The sequence below is a fragment of the Thrips palmi genome, unplaced genomic scaffold, assembly GCF_012932325.1.
Source record: "Thrips palmi isolate BJ-2018 unplaced genomic scaffold, TpBJ-2018v1 HiC_scaffold_10, whole genome shotgun sequence".
Taxonomy (NCBI): domain Eukaryota; kingdom Metazoa; phylum Arthropoda; class Insecta; order Thysanoptera; family Thripidae; genus Thrips; species Thrips palmi.
In genome coordinates, this window is record NW_023144621.1 from 18,263,499 (window position 1) to 18,277,214 (window position 13,716).

Here is a 13,716-nt window from a genome sequence, read left to right on the forward strand (position 1 = left end):
ATATTTTCATAACAATTTTAATTACAATAAAAACGAATTCCATTATGTCGCTTGCTTTTAAGCAAAAATGATTGGACTTTGGCAAGCCACCTTGAGACACTGGAGATAATAATTAAGTACTTCATTAACAATTCTTGAATGAGCTCTAATTACATGCGCTAAAGATAATAGTATTTACACGCAATGCCGCTACCCGGACTGGCAAACATCACATGAACTTCGTATGAGAGATCCTTCCATGGAAGGGGAGGTAAAACGAATGGCGTTAGGCCCATCAATAAATATCAAACAACTCCACGAGTATTGTCAACAAAACATATCACTTACATAAAAAGAACGGACACAAACATACGACAAAAACCTATGCATTTCATGAGGCAAAAAAGAAACAAAATGACTTGGAGATTCAAAATAATAATTACGAATTGAACAACTTCATACACGCTCATGGATAGGAGCCTTAAAATGCACAATGTACACGACAATAAGGAAACGCGCGAACTCACAGCAAGCTTACAAACAAATTAAAAAGATCAATAAGGTTTGATTTGGCTAGTTTGAAAGGTACCTGCTAGACTACACTCGTATACAGAGGTGTGGTACAGGGTAAGGTGATCACATGTCTCGCCGCGTGCGGGCTGTGCGGGGCACGCCGCCGCGGCATTTGGCTTAACAAGGCCGCAGGCCTCAGGCCGCGAGGCCACAGCGTATGTACACTCTAGGCTAGTAGGAGTATTTTTAACATTTTAAATAGGACTGTTTATTGCACTTGGGTGGGCCTCGGCCGTTATTGAGATCACGCTACCGCGCTACCACCAGTAGGGCGGCGGCAGGCCGGGGCCCATGCCCATGCCGAGGCCGTGACAGTGGCCGGGGCCGGGCCGGGGTCACGAGTCGGAGGCCGAGGCCCTCCGCTGCGCCAGGGCCGCGGGGTGCGCGGGGTGCGCCAGGGCGGCGGCGTGCGCCAGGCCGAGCGGCAGGCCGGGCTCCATGGCGGCCAGCGCGGCCAGCCCGCCCGGGTCGCTGCGACTCCTGGCGCCCAGGAAGGGGTCGTGCGCGTCGTGCAGTTTGGCCGGCCGCCCCATGAGCTCCTCGTCCAGGCTGCGCGGCGAGGTGGGCGACGCCGACCCGGCGCGCCCGTTGAGCGGGTGGAAGCCCATGGCGCCCATGGCCGGGTAGCCGAAGGGCCCCATGAGCAGCGGCTGGTGGTCCAGCGGGCGGCCGCCCTGCATGCCCTGCAGGCTGGGGTCCGCGTACAGCCGGGCCAGCACGTCGGGGTGCGGCAGGAACATGGGGTGGCCGGGCTTGTCGCCGTGCGTGGGCGACGACGACGTGGACAGCAGCTTGCGGTGCAGGTTGAGGTTGGCGCTGTGCCGGTCGCGGCTGCGCTTCGACGGGAAGGCCGCGTTGCACCCGTCCACCGAACACTTGTGCATCAGCTTGAGGTGCACGTTCTGGTAGTGCGTCTTGACGCCGAAGTGGTTCTGGAACACCTTGCCGCAGGCCGTGCACTTGCGCGGGTTGTCTTTGTCCATTGGCACGTCGATGTTGGCGAAGTAGCCGTCGGGGTAGAAGTAGCCGTCCTCATCATGGGACCCATCCCCTAGTTCCAGGGACGAGGCCGGGGATGCCGCCGGGCTGCAGGGCGGCGATCCCGCGCACGGTGAGGACGGCACCCCGTTTGGGTCCGCCTCAGCTTTTATCACAGAGTCCTTCTCCTCCTCGACCTCGTCCTTGACCTCCTCCTCGACGCCGCCGGCGGCGCTCTTCATTTCTCGAACACGGTTTTCAGTTGGCGGTTCTATACTGTCCCCCTTTTTCTCTTTGGTAAGCCGAAAAACCTGGTCGTCCTGGCTGCTTCCCTCCTCGTGCGGCGGCTGCACCGAGTCCTGCTCGCGCGCCAGTCGCTCCTCCGTGTCCATGTGGTCGGGGCTCTTCCGCCTGACGGCCAGGTCCAGCCCGGCCTCCTGGGGGGCGCCCTGGTCCATGCCGGGGTACATGTGGCTGCCGGCGTCGCTGGACGAGTCGTCGTAGTTGGACAGGTCTTCGGCGGCGACGGGCTGCGTGCACCGGGTCGGGTTCTGCGACTTGCGCTTTCTGCCACCCCTGGCCTGCTCGCTGGGCTCGTGGGCCGCGAAGTGGTGGCCCAGGCCGTGGTGGTCCACGCCGTTGGACGCCGACGCGGCGGAGGTCCCCAGGTCGAGGGCAGACTGGGAGTCGTCGTCTGTGTTGCTGTGGTCATCGCCGTCGTCAGACACGGAGAACTTGAGTCGCTTGGACTGGTGCAGGTCTTGGGGCTCGTCATCGTCGTCGTCGGCGCCACCAACCACCACGATGCCCTCCTCGTCGTCATCGTCATCCTCGTCCATGCTCATGGAGGTCATCTCTCGGTGTCGCTCGCGCGCCTCCCGCTCGTAGCGCAGGGTCAGGCCCAGGCTGTTCTTGAGGTTGAGGTCGAGGGCCGAGGGGCCACCGGCCGCGGCGGCAGCAGCTGCCATAGCGGCGTTCCGGGGGTCGCGCGGGTCCCTGGGGTCCTGGGGCAGCAGAGGGAAGGCGCCGAAGGACAGCGGGTTGAGCCCCACGCCGAGCCCCGCCTGGTGAGGCGGCAGCAGGATGGGGTGCGACTGTGCGGACCTGCCGTCGTGCGGAGAGATCTTGCGGCGCAGGTGCGGCGAGTGCAGCTTGGGGTTGGGGTTGGCGGAGTGGCGGTTCCGCGACCGTCTCGACGAGAACATCATGGAGCAGCCCTCTACGGTGCAGCGGTGCATCTCGCGCAGGTGCACGGCCGAGAAGTGGATCTTGAGCGCGCCCTTGTCGCAGAACGTCTTGAGGCACACGTTGCACTGCACGCGCTTCTTGCCCGTCGTGGGGTTGATGAGCTGCGTGCCCAGGTTGGCGGGGAGGTGCGAGGACGGCCAGGCGGACTGCCGCTTGAGCGGCGAGAAGGACGAGGACGGGTGCTTGGACGAGCGCTGCTGGGGCGGCGAGCCGGACCGCTTGGCCCGCATCTTGTCGTCCCTCGCGTCCCTGTCCCTGCTCAGGTTGAGCGCAGAGTTGTCATCGTCGTCGTCGGAGCCCGAGCCGAAGTCCGAGCTGCCTGCCCGCGAGGTGAGGTCCGTGCTGGGCGACTTGCTGCCCGGGTGGGGCGGCAGCGAGGGGTGCCCGGGGTGGCCCGCCATGGCGGACGAGATGAGCCCGGGGAAGGAGGACGCCACCAGGTTGGCGGCGGTCAGGCTGGAGTGGCCGAAGGGCAGCGGCAGGGAGCTCATGGTGGAGGTCGGCACGGTCGGCGGCGGGGGTGGCCTGAGGTTGAGGAGGCCGGGGACGCCGCCGGGGCCTGCGGGGGGCTCGGGGCTGGAGCGCACGGCGCTGGCCGCCATCTTGCGGAAGTCGAAGGGCTGCATGTTCTGCAGGCGGTTGAGCGGAGAGCTGCCGGGCGGCGACTGGGGCTGCGGCTGCGCGCCGCGGTTCAGGAAGCTGAGCGCGCTGTGGGGCGTGGGCTGGCCCGACGGCGGCGACTGCCTGCCGACGGACGAGGGCCCCGACGGCGCGTGCTTCTGCTGCGGCGACACTGGCGCCACGCCGGTGGACGGCGGGCCTTGCCGTGACGACGCGGAGCTGCCCAGGCTGAAGTTGAGCGCGTGGGGCATCCTCTTGTCGTCGTCCCTGTTGTCGCGGTGTCCGGGGCTGGTCGGCGGCGGCGTGTGCCTCGACGGCGCGGGGGCGGTGGTGGCGGCGGGGCCGTCACGCTGGTGCGGCGAGTGCACCGGCGTGGTCTTGACGGGCTCCTCGCGGGCGGGCTGTAGCCTCTCGTGCGCGTGCGAGGCCTCCTGGCCGGGCTTGCTGGACTGTGAGGACGCCGACGACGCCGGGCTGGGGCCCGCGGAGGCGGCTCCAGCAGCGCCGGGGGCGGCGGCACCGCGCAGCAGCTGCTCAGTCAACGCCCGGGTCTCGCCGAAGCGCAGGAACTGTTGCAGCACCAGAGGCTCCTCCTCGGGGCTGCAGATGTTGAAGCGGTCCAGCGACGCGCCGTTGGCTTCCTGCAACAGCAAAGACAGGTGCGTTAGCGAAAAGGCTTGCCGTTTTCGTTTTTCCGGTGTGCCGGCGCAAGGCTTCAGACCGTGGCGCGAGGCGAGGCCTTTACAGCGTGATAAAAGTTGCACAAGCCGCCCACCCCCTGGACCCCCGCGGCCGGCCGGGACGCCGAGACACGAGGCCCCTAAATGAGGTAATTCATGCATTTTTACGCTCTGCTCATCCCGAGCTGTCTCTGCGTTGGCCCCGCGCGACGGCCGAGCGGCGGGCCAAGGGAGGGAGGCAACAAAAATCGATAAATAAATCAACCGCTAGAGGGCGTCATCGGCGGCAGGTCGGTCGGGAGCGGTGAACAAACTCATACGGCACGCATTACGTGATTACCTCGGCTCCAAATTAATAACATGTCATTACGGAAATGACGGCCGCCACCGCAGCGTGTGTGTTTGTGTGAGTGAGCGGGCGCGCGAGGGGAGGCGTCGGCGGGGAAGGGTTGACCCGGTGACGTGGGTGGCGAAGCGTGTCGCGTACAACAGGGCCTACTACACTGTACAGCCCCGCGGCGAGGCGACGACGCGGCGCACAATGGGCGCCGCGGACAATGGCAGCCCCTCCTGCAGCACGCCCTGCACGCCCTGCAGGCCCTGCAGGCCGCCGCACTGCACGGGGCGCAGCGCGGCGCCACCCCGCCGCGTCGCGGCTAAGCGGTCGACATTTAGCGGCCGTCGGCGCCTGCACTCTCCGCCTCTCTCCATCGACGGGGCGGCGGTGGCCAAGGCGGTGGCGGTGGGCGCTCTGGTGACAGGCCGGCCCGCCTAATGACAACGCGCGGCCCGACCGACTCGGCCGCTCGGAATGCACCCTGGGGCGCATGCTGCATGCACCACCACTATGGTCCACCGCCGCCGACGCCGACGTGCACGCCCCGCCCCCGGGGCCCCGCCTGGTCAGGCCGCCCAGCCCAGGCCCCTAACCATCAGGACCGTAAAATTTTCTGCAGGCGGACCGACGCAGTGCGCTTCAGGGCTCAGGATGTGTGTGTGTGTGTGTGTGTGTGTGTGCTGGAGACGAGGCGTGGCGGCGGGCGTGTGTGAGTGTGTGTACGGTGGTGGGTGAGGTGAGGGCCAGAGATGACACCGAGGCGCCTGTATCCTGCGACCGGCCCAGCGGCCCTGCATGCCGACATAATGACACCGTCCAGGTACGCCGGCTGCCCGGGGCCCGGGGGCACTGCGGGACCTCCGTCAGGAGAGTCCTGCCCGACTCGGGACCGAGGGGACAGGGTGACACGCCCCGGCCGGCACGGCCAGGGCCCGGGGTATCACTAGGGGGCGGAGGACGACAGTGCGGGAACATTTCATTATGTAATTGTAGCGGGCTGCCCGGCTCACTCACAGACGACGGGACGGACTGCGGGACGGACGGGCCGTCCATGACAGGGTCGGGGAGGCTGGCCGAGGCTGGGCTGAGCTAGGTGCGCTGCATAATGCATGGAGGTGTGGGCCAAGCGGCAAAGCGCGGCCCACTCCGGAAAAAGGGGAAAGCACCGGGAGGGGGAGTGCTCCAAGTAGAGTAATAAAAAGAGGGCGACACCGAGTGGAAGCTATCAATTTGGGAAGAAGACTGTGTCCCTGCACGGCCCGGCACGGCCCGGCACCACGCACACGCACGCGATGCGCTCCAGTGTCTCCGAGTCCCCGTCCTGGCAGTGCAGGCACCCCGCTCAAAATTGGAGCGCCATTATCCCGTGGGTAAACAACCGTGCAGCGCGACGGCGTGTCGCGACGACGGCCGGGGCGTGTCTCGGGCGGTACGCGGACACCACGACGACGACGGGGTACATTTGTCGCCTCGGCCGGCCGAGTGGAAGGCGAAGCACGGCGTCGAGCAATCCAGCGCACCCGTCACGGCGCGAGCACGCACGAGCGGTCACGGCCGTGATGGGATGCGCGCGCGCGGCGTGACGTGGCGCGCTCTCGCGGCCCTCCGACGAACCACTGCGGCAGGCGCGGCGGCGGCCGGCCGCGTCGCAGTTATTACAATAATTAGTGACCCCTCGGATCGTTCGGGGGCTTCGGGTCGCGGCGGGGAGGGGGGAGGGGAGGAGGGGAGGGGAGGGGGCACGTGCGGTAATCGCAGCGACAGACAGCACCGCGGACTCGGCGGCCGCGACGTGACACGACACGAGGGTCCCGCGGGATCTCGATGACATCACCGTCGGGAATAAAACTCGTTGGCGACATTCTCCTTTGACGAGGGCCGCCGAGCCAGCCTGCCAGTGGGGCCGGGCAAGGCGGCAAGGCAGTGGGGCCACGCGCCGCCCTTGAGGCCACGCCGTGCCGCGCCGTGCCACGCCGCGGCGACTCGGTTCCGGGTGACGGCCGTGAGGGCCGCGGAGACACCGCCCGGGGCTATCGCCTGGCCTGGCACTGCTTGGCACAGCAAGCCAAGCATTATCGTCCGCGACGTGCCGCCGTGCATGTCACTCTCGCTAATTTTGATTGACAGTGTGGTCGCCGGCCTCCTGCAGTCTCTTCCGCGCACCTGTCCGCCGGCCGCGCCGCCCCGAGCGACAAAGACACACGGCCAACGCCTTGTAATGACACACACGTTCGCCGTCCCTCTCGCACCTCGACGGGACTGGACGGGGCGCCCCACGAGTGCGAGAGAGATAGAGCGGCGCGAGCGCTGTTCGGAGTCAGCCTGCTGGCCGATCGATACGCTATTATACCGGGATGCATCCAGCCAGGCAGGCAGCCAGCCGGCGAGCAAGGGCCCCAAGCCCGCCGTGATTCGGCCGTCTCCCTCGCACCCATGACAAAGCAAACGGGAGCAACAAAGACGCAAATGGGACAAGAGCGGCGGCGACGGGGCGACGTCTGAGACGCGGCTGTCACGTCAAAAAGGAATCGACCTTGAGGGCGGCGCGGCTCGGCGGCCAGGCGGCTCAGCCGCGCGGCGCTGACGGATCAGACCGGGCATGTCGCAAGTCAAGCCGGTCCGGGCTGGGCACGGCCGGGCCGGTAGTACTCGCCTCGCCGGCCAGCCCCGCCAGCCCGCCAGGCCATCATGCAAGGCGACGAGGACCGACCGGGGGACAAGCGCGTTAATTACCAGCCATGACGCGACACCTCCAGGCAGGGCGTGGCGTGGCGTGGCGTGGCGTGGCGTGGCGTGGCGTGGCGCGGCACGCCATGGCCAGGTGTGTCCTCGCCGCCGGCACTGTACATGCAGGCGGCCGTACGACAGTGTCACGAATCAATAACCCGCGCAGCGTCTCCGAGAAATAATACCACCCGGAAACTAATTTACGTCCCCAGGGTTTAAGTGTTTGGCGGCGTCATTTTTCAGTCCCAACGTTCCCAAGCTGTGCCGTCTTTCAAAAAATATTTTTGCCAAGTGTTTGAAACTTACATTGAGGATGTATCCGCGGGCGTAGTCGTCCTGCGTCCAGCCGAAGCCGCGCAGCACCTGCACGACCTGGTCGGGCCGCAGCACGCTGAAGAGGCGGTCCAGGAGGATCTTGAGGCGCACGGGCAGCGCGTGGCAGCCGTACAGGGCGAGGGAGGCGATGTCCAGCAGGGCGTGCGGCTGCACGGGCTCCACGGGCTCCACGGGGCCTTGGCCGAAGTTCTGCCGGCACCCCAGCTTGTCTAGTGCTGCAACAACAGAGAGGACGGTGAGACGCGCCCAAGAAAGGGTGGACGGCTACAATTACACGCAGGGGTGGCACGTTACAAATTAAGGGATGGACTCCATGCAGAAAATAAACGAGTGAATATTGCATGAAGACACTCGGGGGGAGGATGTGTATTATGTAAACAGCCGGCCTCGGCCAGCCTCGGCCAGGCAGGGGTCCGGTTTCAGATAAGAGACCCTCTTCACCGCCACGTCGGCCACGTCCACGGCCTCGGACATCTGCAGCAGCAGGACCACACCCGCACAAAAATCGGCGGCGCGGCCGGAGCTTGGGCGTGGCCCGCCAGACGACGGCGGGCGACCAGGACGCCAACAACAAAACAACAAATTCGGGGGAAATAATCAACAATTTCCTGGGCGCCGCCACGGCGCGACGGCGTGTCCTGACCCGCGCGTCCGTGCGTCGCAATGTCAAGGGGTTGGGCGGCGTGACATGTCGACACGCCTGTGCCACTCAAGCAGGCCGATAATTGTGCCCGGCCGTCTGCGACGACCTGGCCGAGGCCTTGGCCGCGGCCGCCAACAAGACCCTAACCGTCGACGGTACCCGCTGCAGTTGGGGTCCTTCTTGGGCCGCCCTGCCGGCCCCGCCGGCCCTGCCCTCCGCCCGCCTGCGCCTCCCCCGGTGAATCACGCGGAGCCGCGACCCCCTCCACCTCCCCTCTCTCTCGCACCTCCCCGGGACGCGCCGCGAGTGCGAGAGAGAGGCAGCCTGCAGGCGGATTCACACGCCAAACCGGTCGGCGCGCAATCACGGCCCGGTGCACCGGGACGGCCGGGACCGGGACGGCCCCCCGAATTTGCCCCCGCGACCGCCGGGCTGGGCCGCCGGGGAGGACATGCGACGCGTAATGGTGGCCGGAGACTCCGAGACACCAATTACCCCCGCCAGCCATTCACGCGAGACACTCGCTGGAGCGGCCGCGCTTCTTTTTCCTCGTTTTCTAGGAACGACAGGAGGAAGGGGGGGGAGGGGAGGGGCTCGTCGTCCCACGCGCACCTCGCGTGACTCGGGCGTCTCGAAAAGCGGCACGATCGCGGTGAGGATAAACAGAAACGATTACTTTTCGTCCCTCGTCGTCTCGTCGTCGTACGAGGCAATCACTTAGTAAGGCGAGACGGCGGCGGGCGGGCCGGAGCCGAGCGGGCGGAGCGGGCGGAGCGGCGTACCGCCGTGGCGGCAGGCAACCCGGCGGCGCGGCTGCTCGGCGGGGCGGCCCACCCCGCCAGGCTGACGCCGCGCACGGGCTGCACGGCGTCCGAGGCCGCCGGACCGCCATCCCCGCCATGCCATGCCGTCACGGTGGCCGGGCCGTGCCGGGCCGTGCCGGGCGGGACGTTGCGGCCGGCCATTGTCAAACGCTAAACATGCAAATGCGGTGTCGGTGTCAGTATCGGGGTGACAGGAGGCCGGACCGGTATCGCCACCATCGCGCCACCACATCCGTCGCGCCGTCGCGCCAGGGGCAGCGGACCGGCACACTGCACAGCCAGCCCGGCAGGCCAGCCCGCCGTGGACCGAGGCCGCCGGGCCGCTCCACCGCTCGTCCTGCGAATCAACCTTTTCAGTGGCTGCGTGTCACCGCGCCGGATCCGCGCCCCGATCCCGGACAGTGATGTGAATCCGTCTCTCTCGCACTCGCGGCTGGTCCGAAGGGGTGCGACAGAGACGGAGTGGAAGGTTCGGAATGAGACCACGGGTCGGCGCGGTCCGTTCCCACCGGCGGCACCGCGTGACCCCGCCGCCGGCCGCGCGGCCCCGCGGCGTGCCCGACGCCCTAACTACCGCGAGCTGTCCGTCCGCGTGGTCCGCGTCGTCCGCCACTGACAGCCACCCGATTAATACCCGACGAAACCGGTCCGCGTGTGTGCGTATGGCCGCCGAGCGGCCGGCCGGCCAGCGCGCTGTCGTCGCTCCGTCTCTCTCGCACCCGTGGGGCGTCCCGCGGGACCCGCAGTGGTGCGAGGGAGACAGAGCACTGCTGGGAATCGGTCTGCCGGGGACTGCACGGCGCGGCTCCACCAGGCATCGCTCGGCATGGCTCCCAAGGAGAGCCGTCACCTTTCGGAATGCCACGCAGTCACCGCCATGCCGCGCCACTGGAGGAATCCGCCCGTCCAAACTGTCCATCTCTCTCCCCGCCACTAATCCGCCGGCAATTTAGTTGCCAGGGACGTGGCGGGACGCGGCGGGACGCACAGGCGGGACGTGGCAACATGAAAATGGATACGCCCGACCGGAATTTCTCAACTTTAGCACCTGTTTTGCCCTCCCCCCCCTCCCCTCCCCCGGCGAAGGGTCCGCCGCCGGGGGGACTCGGCACACTCTTGTGCCTCGCGCAGCGAAACGGGACATCCGAGAGTAAGTACGACTGTGGCGCGCAATTAGTGCGCAAAGTGCTCACTTCCTACCTCGCACGCACGCACTAACACACGCCGGGATGAATGACTGTCGCGCCAAGAGGCACTGTTTGCAGTGTCGTAACGTCGCGCCACTCTTTGGGTGAAAATGACAAACACAACCCCGGCACTCAAACACGCACACAGTGATACAATAAAAGGCGGCCCACGTTTGCCGACTCCATTCTCACGTCGCGCGGCAGCGCGCCACGCCCAAGGGTCGCCGAGAAGGCCTCCACACCTGTGCCTCGCTCGCCGCCGCCACGCCACTGCGCGCACCGCCAGCCAATCACGGGGCGACACCTGCCGCTGGATCTAGGTCCGCGTCGTCGGCAGCCACGGCCGCCACGGCAGCCCGCCTCTCACTCCGAGGCTCCACTGCCAATCAAGGACGCCATCACGGTGAAAGGTTAATGTGCCCACTGATAAGCAGTCCAATCCGCGGCGCGACGTGCCGGCCGTGTGTGTGTGTGTGCTGGACAGGCTAATCACTACACGGGACACACAGCGGCGGCCAGAGCCAGGCTCGGCCAGGTCACACAGTCAGGCGAGCATGTCCTCTAACGAACCAACGAGTAAGCCTAGCGCGACCCGCATACCGCAGCAGAGCGTTTCGCATCATCCCCGTCTCCGTCGCGCTTACGCGGCACGCCCCGCGAGTGCGCGAGAGAAGGGCTTCGGCCGGCACGAAACGGCGTAAAGCGGACAAATTTATGGAGAGGTCGCCACTTGTGGTATACGTACACTGGGCGTCGCGGGGGAATCAAAACTGTTGCTACGAAAAAAGAGTCAACAAGGCGGCAGGCGCGGCACGGGCGTGATAATGGGTGTTAACGCACGCGATACCAAAGGGTTGATTCGCGTGCGGCACGCGCGACGCACCGCGACGCACGCAAAGAGTGTAGCGTTTAGTCCCGACACGGCGGAGTGCGTGGGCGGGCCGCCGGCCGGGATTGAGACACTGGAATTAAACTGGGGGCGGAGGGAGCCGGACTCTGTTTTTCGGGTTTCTTTCTTTCGAGGGCATCGGGCGCGGAATTTGTGGAAACGGGAAGCGGCGGCGGCGAGCGAACGCGTCACTCTGCCAAAGCGTCGTAAACCCGCGCTCATCACTTTGGGGGTTATTCTGGGCGCGACGCCTCAGCGACGCCCTCAGCGACGCCCTCAGCGACGCCGCGGCGTCCCCCGTCCCGTCCCCTCGCCGACGGCTGCCCGACGGCGACCCGTAAATAGCGAGGTAAGGCAGAGGACACGGCGCAGGCCGCCGCAGGGCGCCGCAGGCCCCGCCCAGTGCGTCGCCGCGTCGTAGGCTCCGCCCCCGCCATCCGCCCCACTCCGGACCGCGTAGACACCGCCCACCGGCGCTTTGGTTCCTTTGGTTCCGCGCGTCGCCGCCACGCGGCGCTCGCGTCGCCCGCCGTCGCGCCAGAGTCCCGCGGCGCGGCCCGGGCTCGGCTCACCTGTAGCCAGAGTCCTCGGCATTGAATCAGACGTGACGAACGCGGTTCGGGGAATCGGTGACATTGGCTGGAGAGTCCACCCTGGGGCCCACAAGGCGCGCACCCAATAAAACGGAATAAAATGTACAGTCACGGGAAGGAGGTTCCGAGAGAGCGAAGAAATGCTCAAAGAAATGGAAAGCAGTGCAACCCAGAATGCGTCGAACACTGCCAAAAAATATTTAAGGAAGCAAAAATGAATTTAGAAAATTAGGAAGCGAAGAGTATTGCGAGGATGGCGTGACACAGTGCCCGATCTTGCCAAAAAAAATCCACGAGTCAGGGCAACACAGTGAATCTATAGAATAATTCCAGTCAAGCTCAGCAAAATTTAGAGAGGTTGACAGTTTGTTACAAAGCGGTGCGCGATGCACAAAGCGTATTTTTAAGTTCTATCCTGACAAGCGTTAGTTTAGATGGTTTACAAGAGAAAAATGAAGAAAAAGATAGTCGCTGAAAGCCGAGAGCACCTTGAAATTTTTCTATCCGACCGCACTGTTCAGGTCTCTGATCACTAAATCCGAACCTTCGCAGGTCGCTTAGCGTAATAGCAAAGTCGAGCCATGCGATAAATTTCGCCGGGAACAGAGATTTTTCTGCGATTTGCTACTGTGTAATAAAGTAAAGCACTGCCCGTTCCAACATAATTTTAAATCACTTTGGTTCGCTGCACCGCAAGTGTCAAAGTGTTACCGAGTCTTGGAAAAAATCCGCCAATGACCACCACCGACTCACAAAAGGCATCACCACCAAGTCGAGTTCACACGCATCACTGTCGCGAAGCACATCACTGTGGCACTTTGAATTTCTTGGTTGCTCACTGATTTCACAAACACTTCCCGAACGACGGAGCGAACCTTTGGCGCGACACTTAGTGAGGAAGGCGGTATGGTCAGGGGACCGTCAGCCTTCGGGGCCTGAGGGCCTTGGGGCACGCCGACACACTCTGGACTCTGTACACTCAATGACTTGACACACGACACCGGAACTTCACTTTGATTCGATGCACTTGGAAAGTCTTGAGCCACTGGCGGGGGAAGTCCACCGAACTGCATCCCCGTTGACACTTTTGTGACACTCACACCAACACGCACACACGATCTCAAACGATCGCACCCGTGGATCACCAAGCCCTACCTTCTTCCATTGTTTCCATGGTCTTGTAGCTTTCCATGAGACCGACGATTTTGGCGGCGGCTGTCACACAGGGGCCTATCACTGCATCTGTCACCAGAGTCGCCACACTGGGAGCACGCGTAGCGGCGCCATCCACGGCACGCACAAATGAGGGAGTGGCTTCCGACTGGGGCTTCACTTGAGGATTCACACACAGCACTTGTCACTACGGGCGAGCATGTCGCGACAGGGCGCAAGGCGGCGCAAGGCGGCAAGGCGGCAAGGCTCGACGTGGCTCAGACACACGACCAGTCGGCGGAGAGGCGCTGGGCAGACTGGGGGAAGGGACTGTCACAGCGCGGCGGCAGCGCGGCGCAGAGCAGGCACAGGGTCCGCAGGGTCGCCCCGGTCCCGGCTCGGCTCGGCCCGCTGCGCCAGGGCTCGGCTGGCTCCACTCGGCCCGGCTGCTGCCACTGCGTCCCCGCAGCACGGTCGTCTGTCCGTGTGGCGCTACCGCCGCCGCCGCTGCCGCCTCCACCGCCGCGACGCCGCCCGCGCCGACGCCGCCGCTACCCCCTCCGCCACCGCCGCCACACGGCCGCCGCCGCGCTGCCGCTCGGGTCGCCTGCTTGGCGCTGGTTCGGTGTTCGGCCGAGCTCGGTCCCCGCTCCCCGCCCCGCCCCGCCCGAGACTGGGACAGGTCGGAACGAGCGGTGCTGCCATCTGGCGGCGACCGTCGCTTCTCCTGCGCTGTCTCGGCCTCGGCCTCCGCGACGCGCCCGGAGCCCGGACGCCACTCCCGTCCCTCCGGTCAAGGCAGGCCAAAGTCCGTTCAACTTGTCCCATCGAATCAAGGTGCCAATTTGGGCATGGCAGTATTTGGGCGCCTCGCCCCGCCTCGCTTCCTGGCCGTCCTCTGGATCTCGGCACCGCAGCACCACGCAGCACCTGTTGTGGCGGCCTGCCT

General features: G+C 65.1%; 1 protein-coding gene across 1 annotated transcript; it reads right to left on the bottom strand.

The window, feature by feature from the left end:
- Positions 1 to 968: 968 nt before the first annotated feature.
- LOC117654092 (zinc finger protein basonuclin-2-like) lies at positions 969 to 13,111 on the bottom strand (the record flags this gene model as incomplete). The annotated part of the gene is made up of 3 exons (XM_034400265.1): positions 12,771 to 13,111; positions 7,450 to 7,694; positions 969 to 4,040 (listed from the first exon to the last, which is right to left on the bottom strand). Coding segments are annotated over exons 1-3 (3,354 nt in total), but the record flags the coding sequence as incomplete, so codon positions are not given.
- Between the last annotated feature and the right edge of the window lie 605 nt (positions 13,112 to 13,716).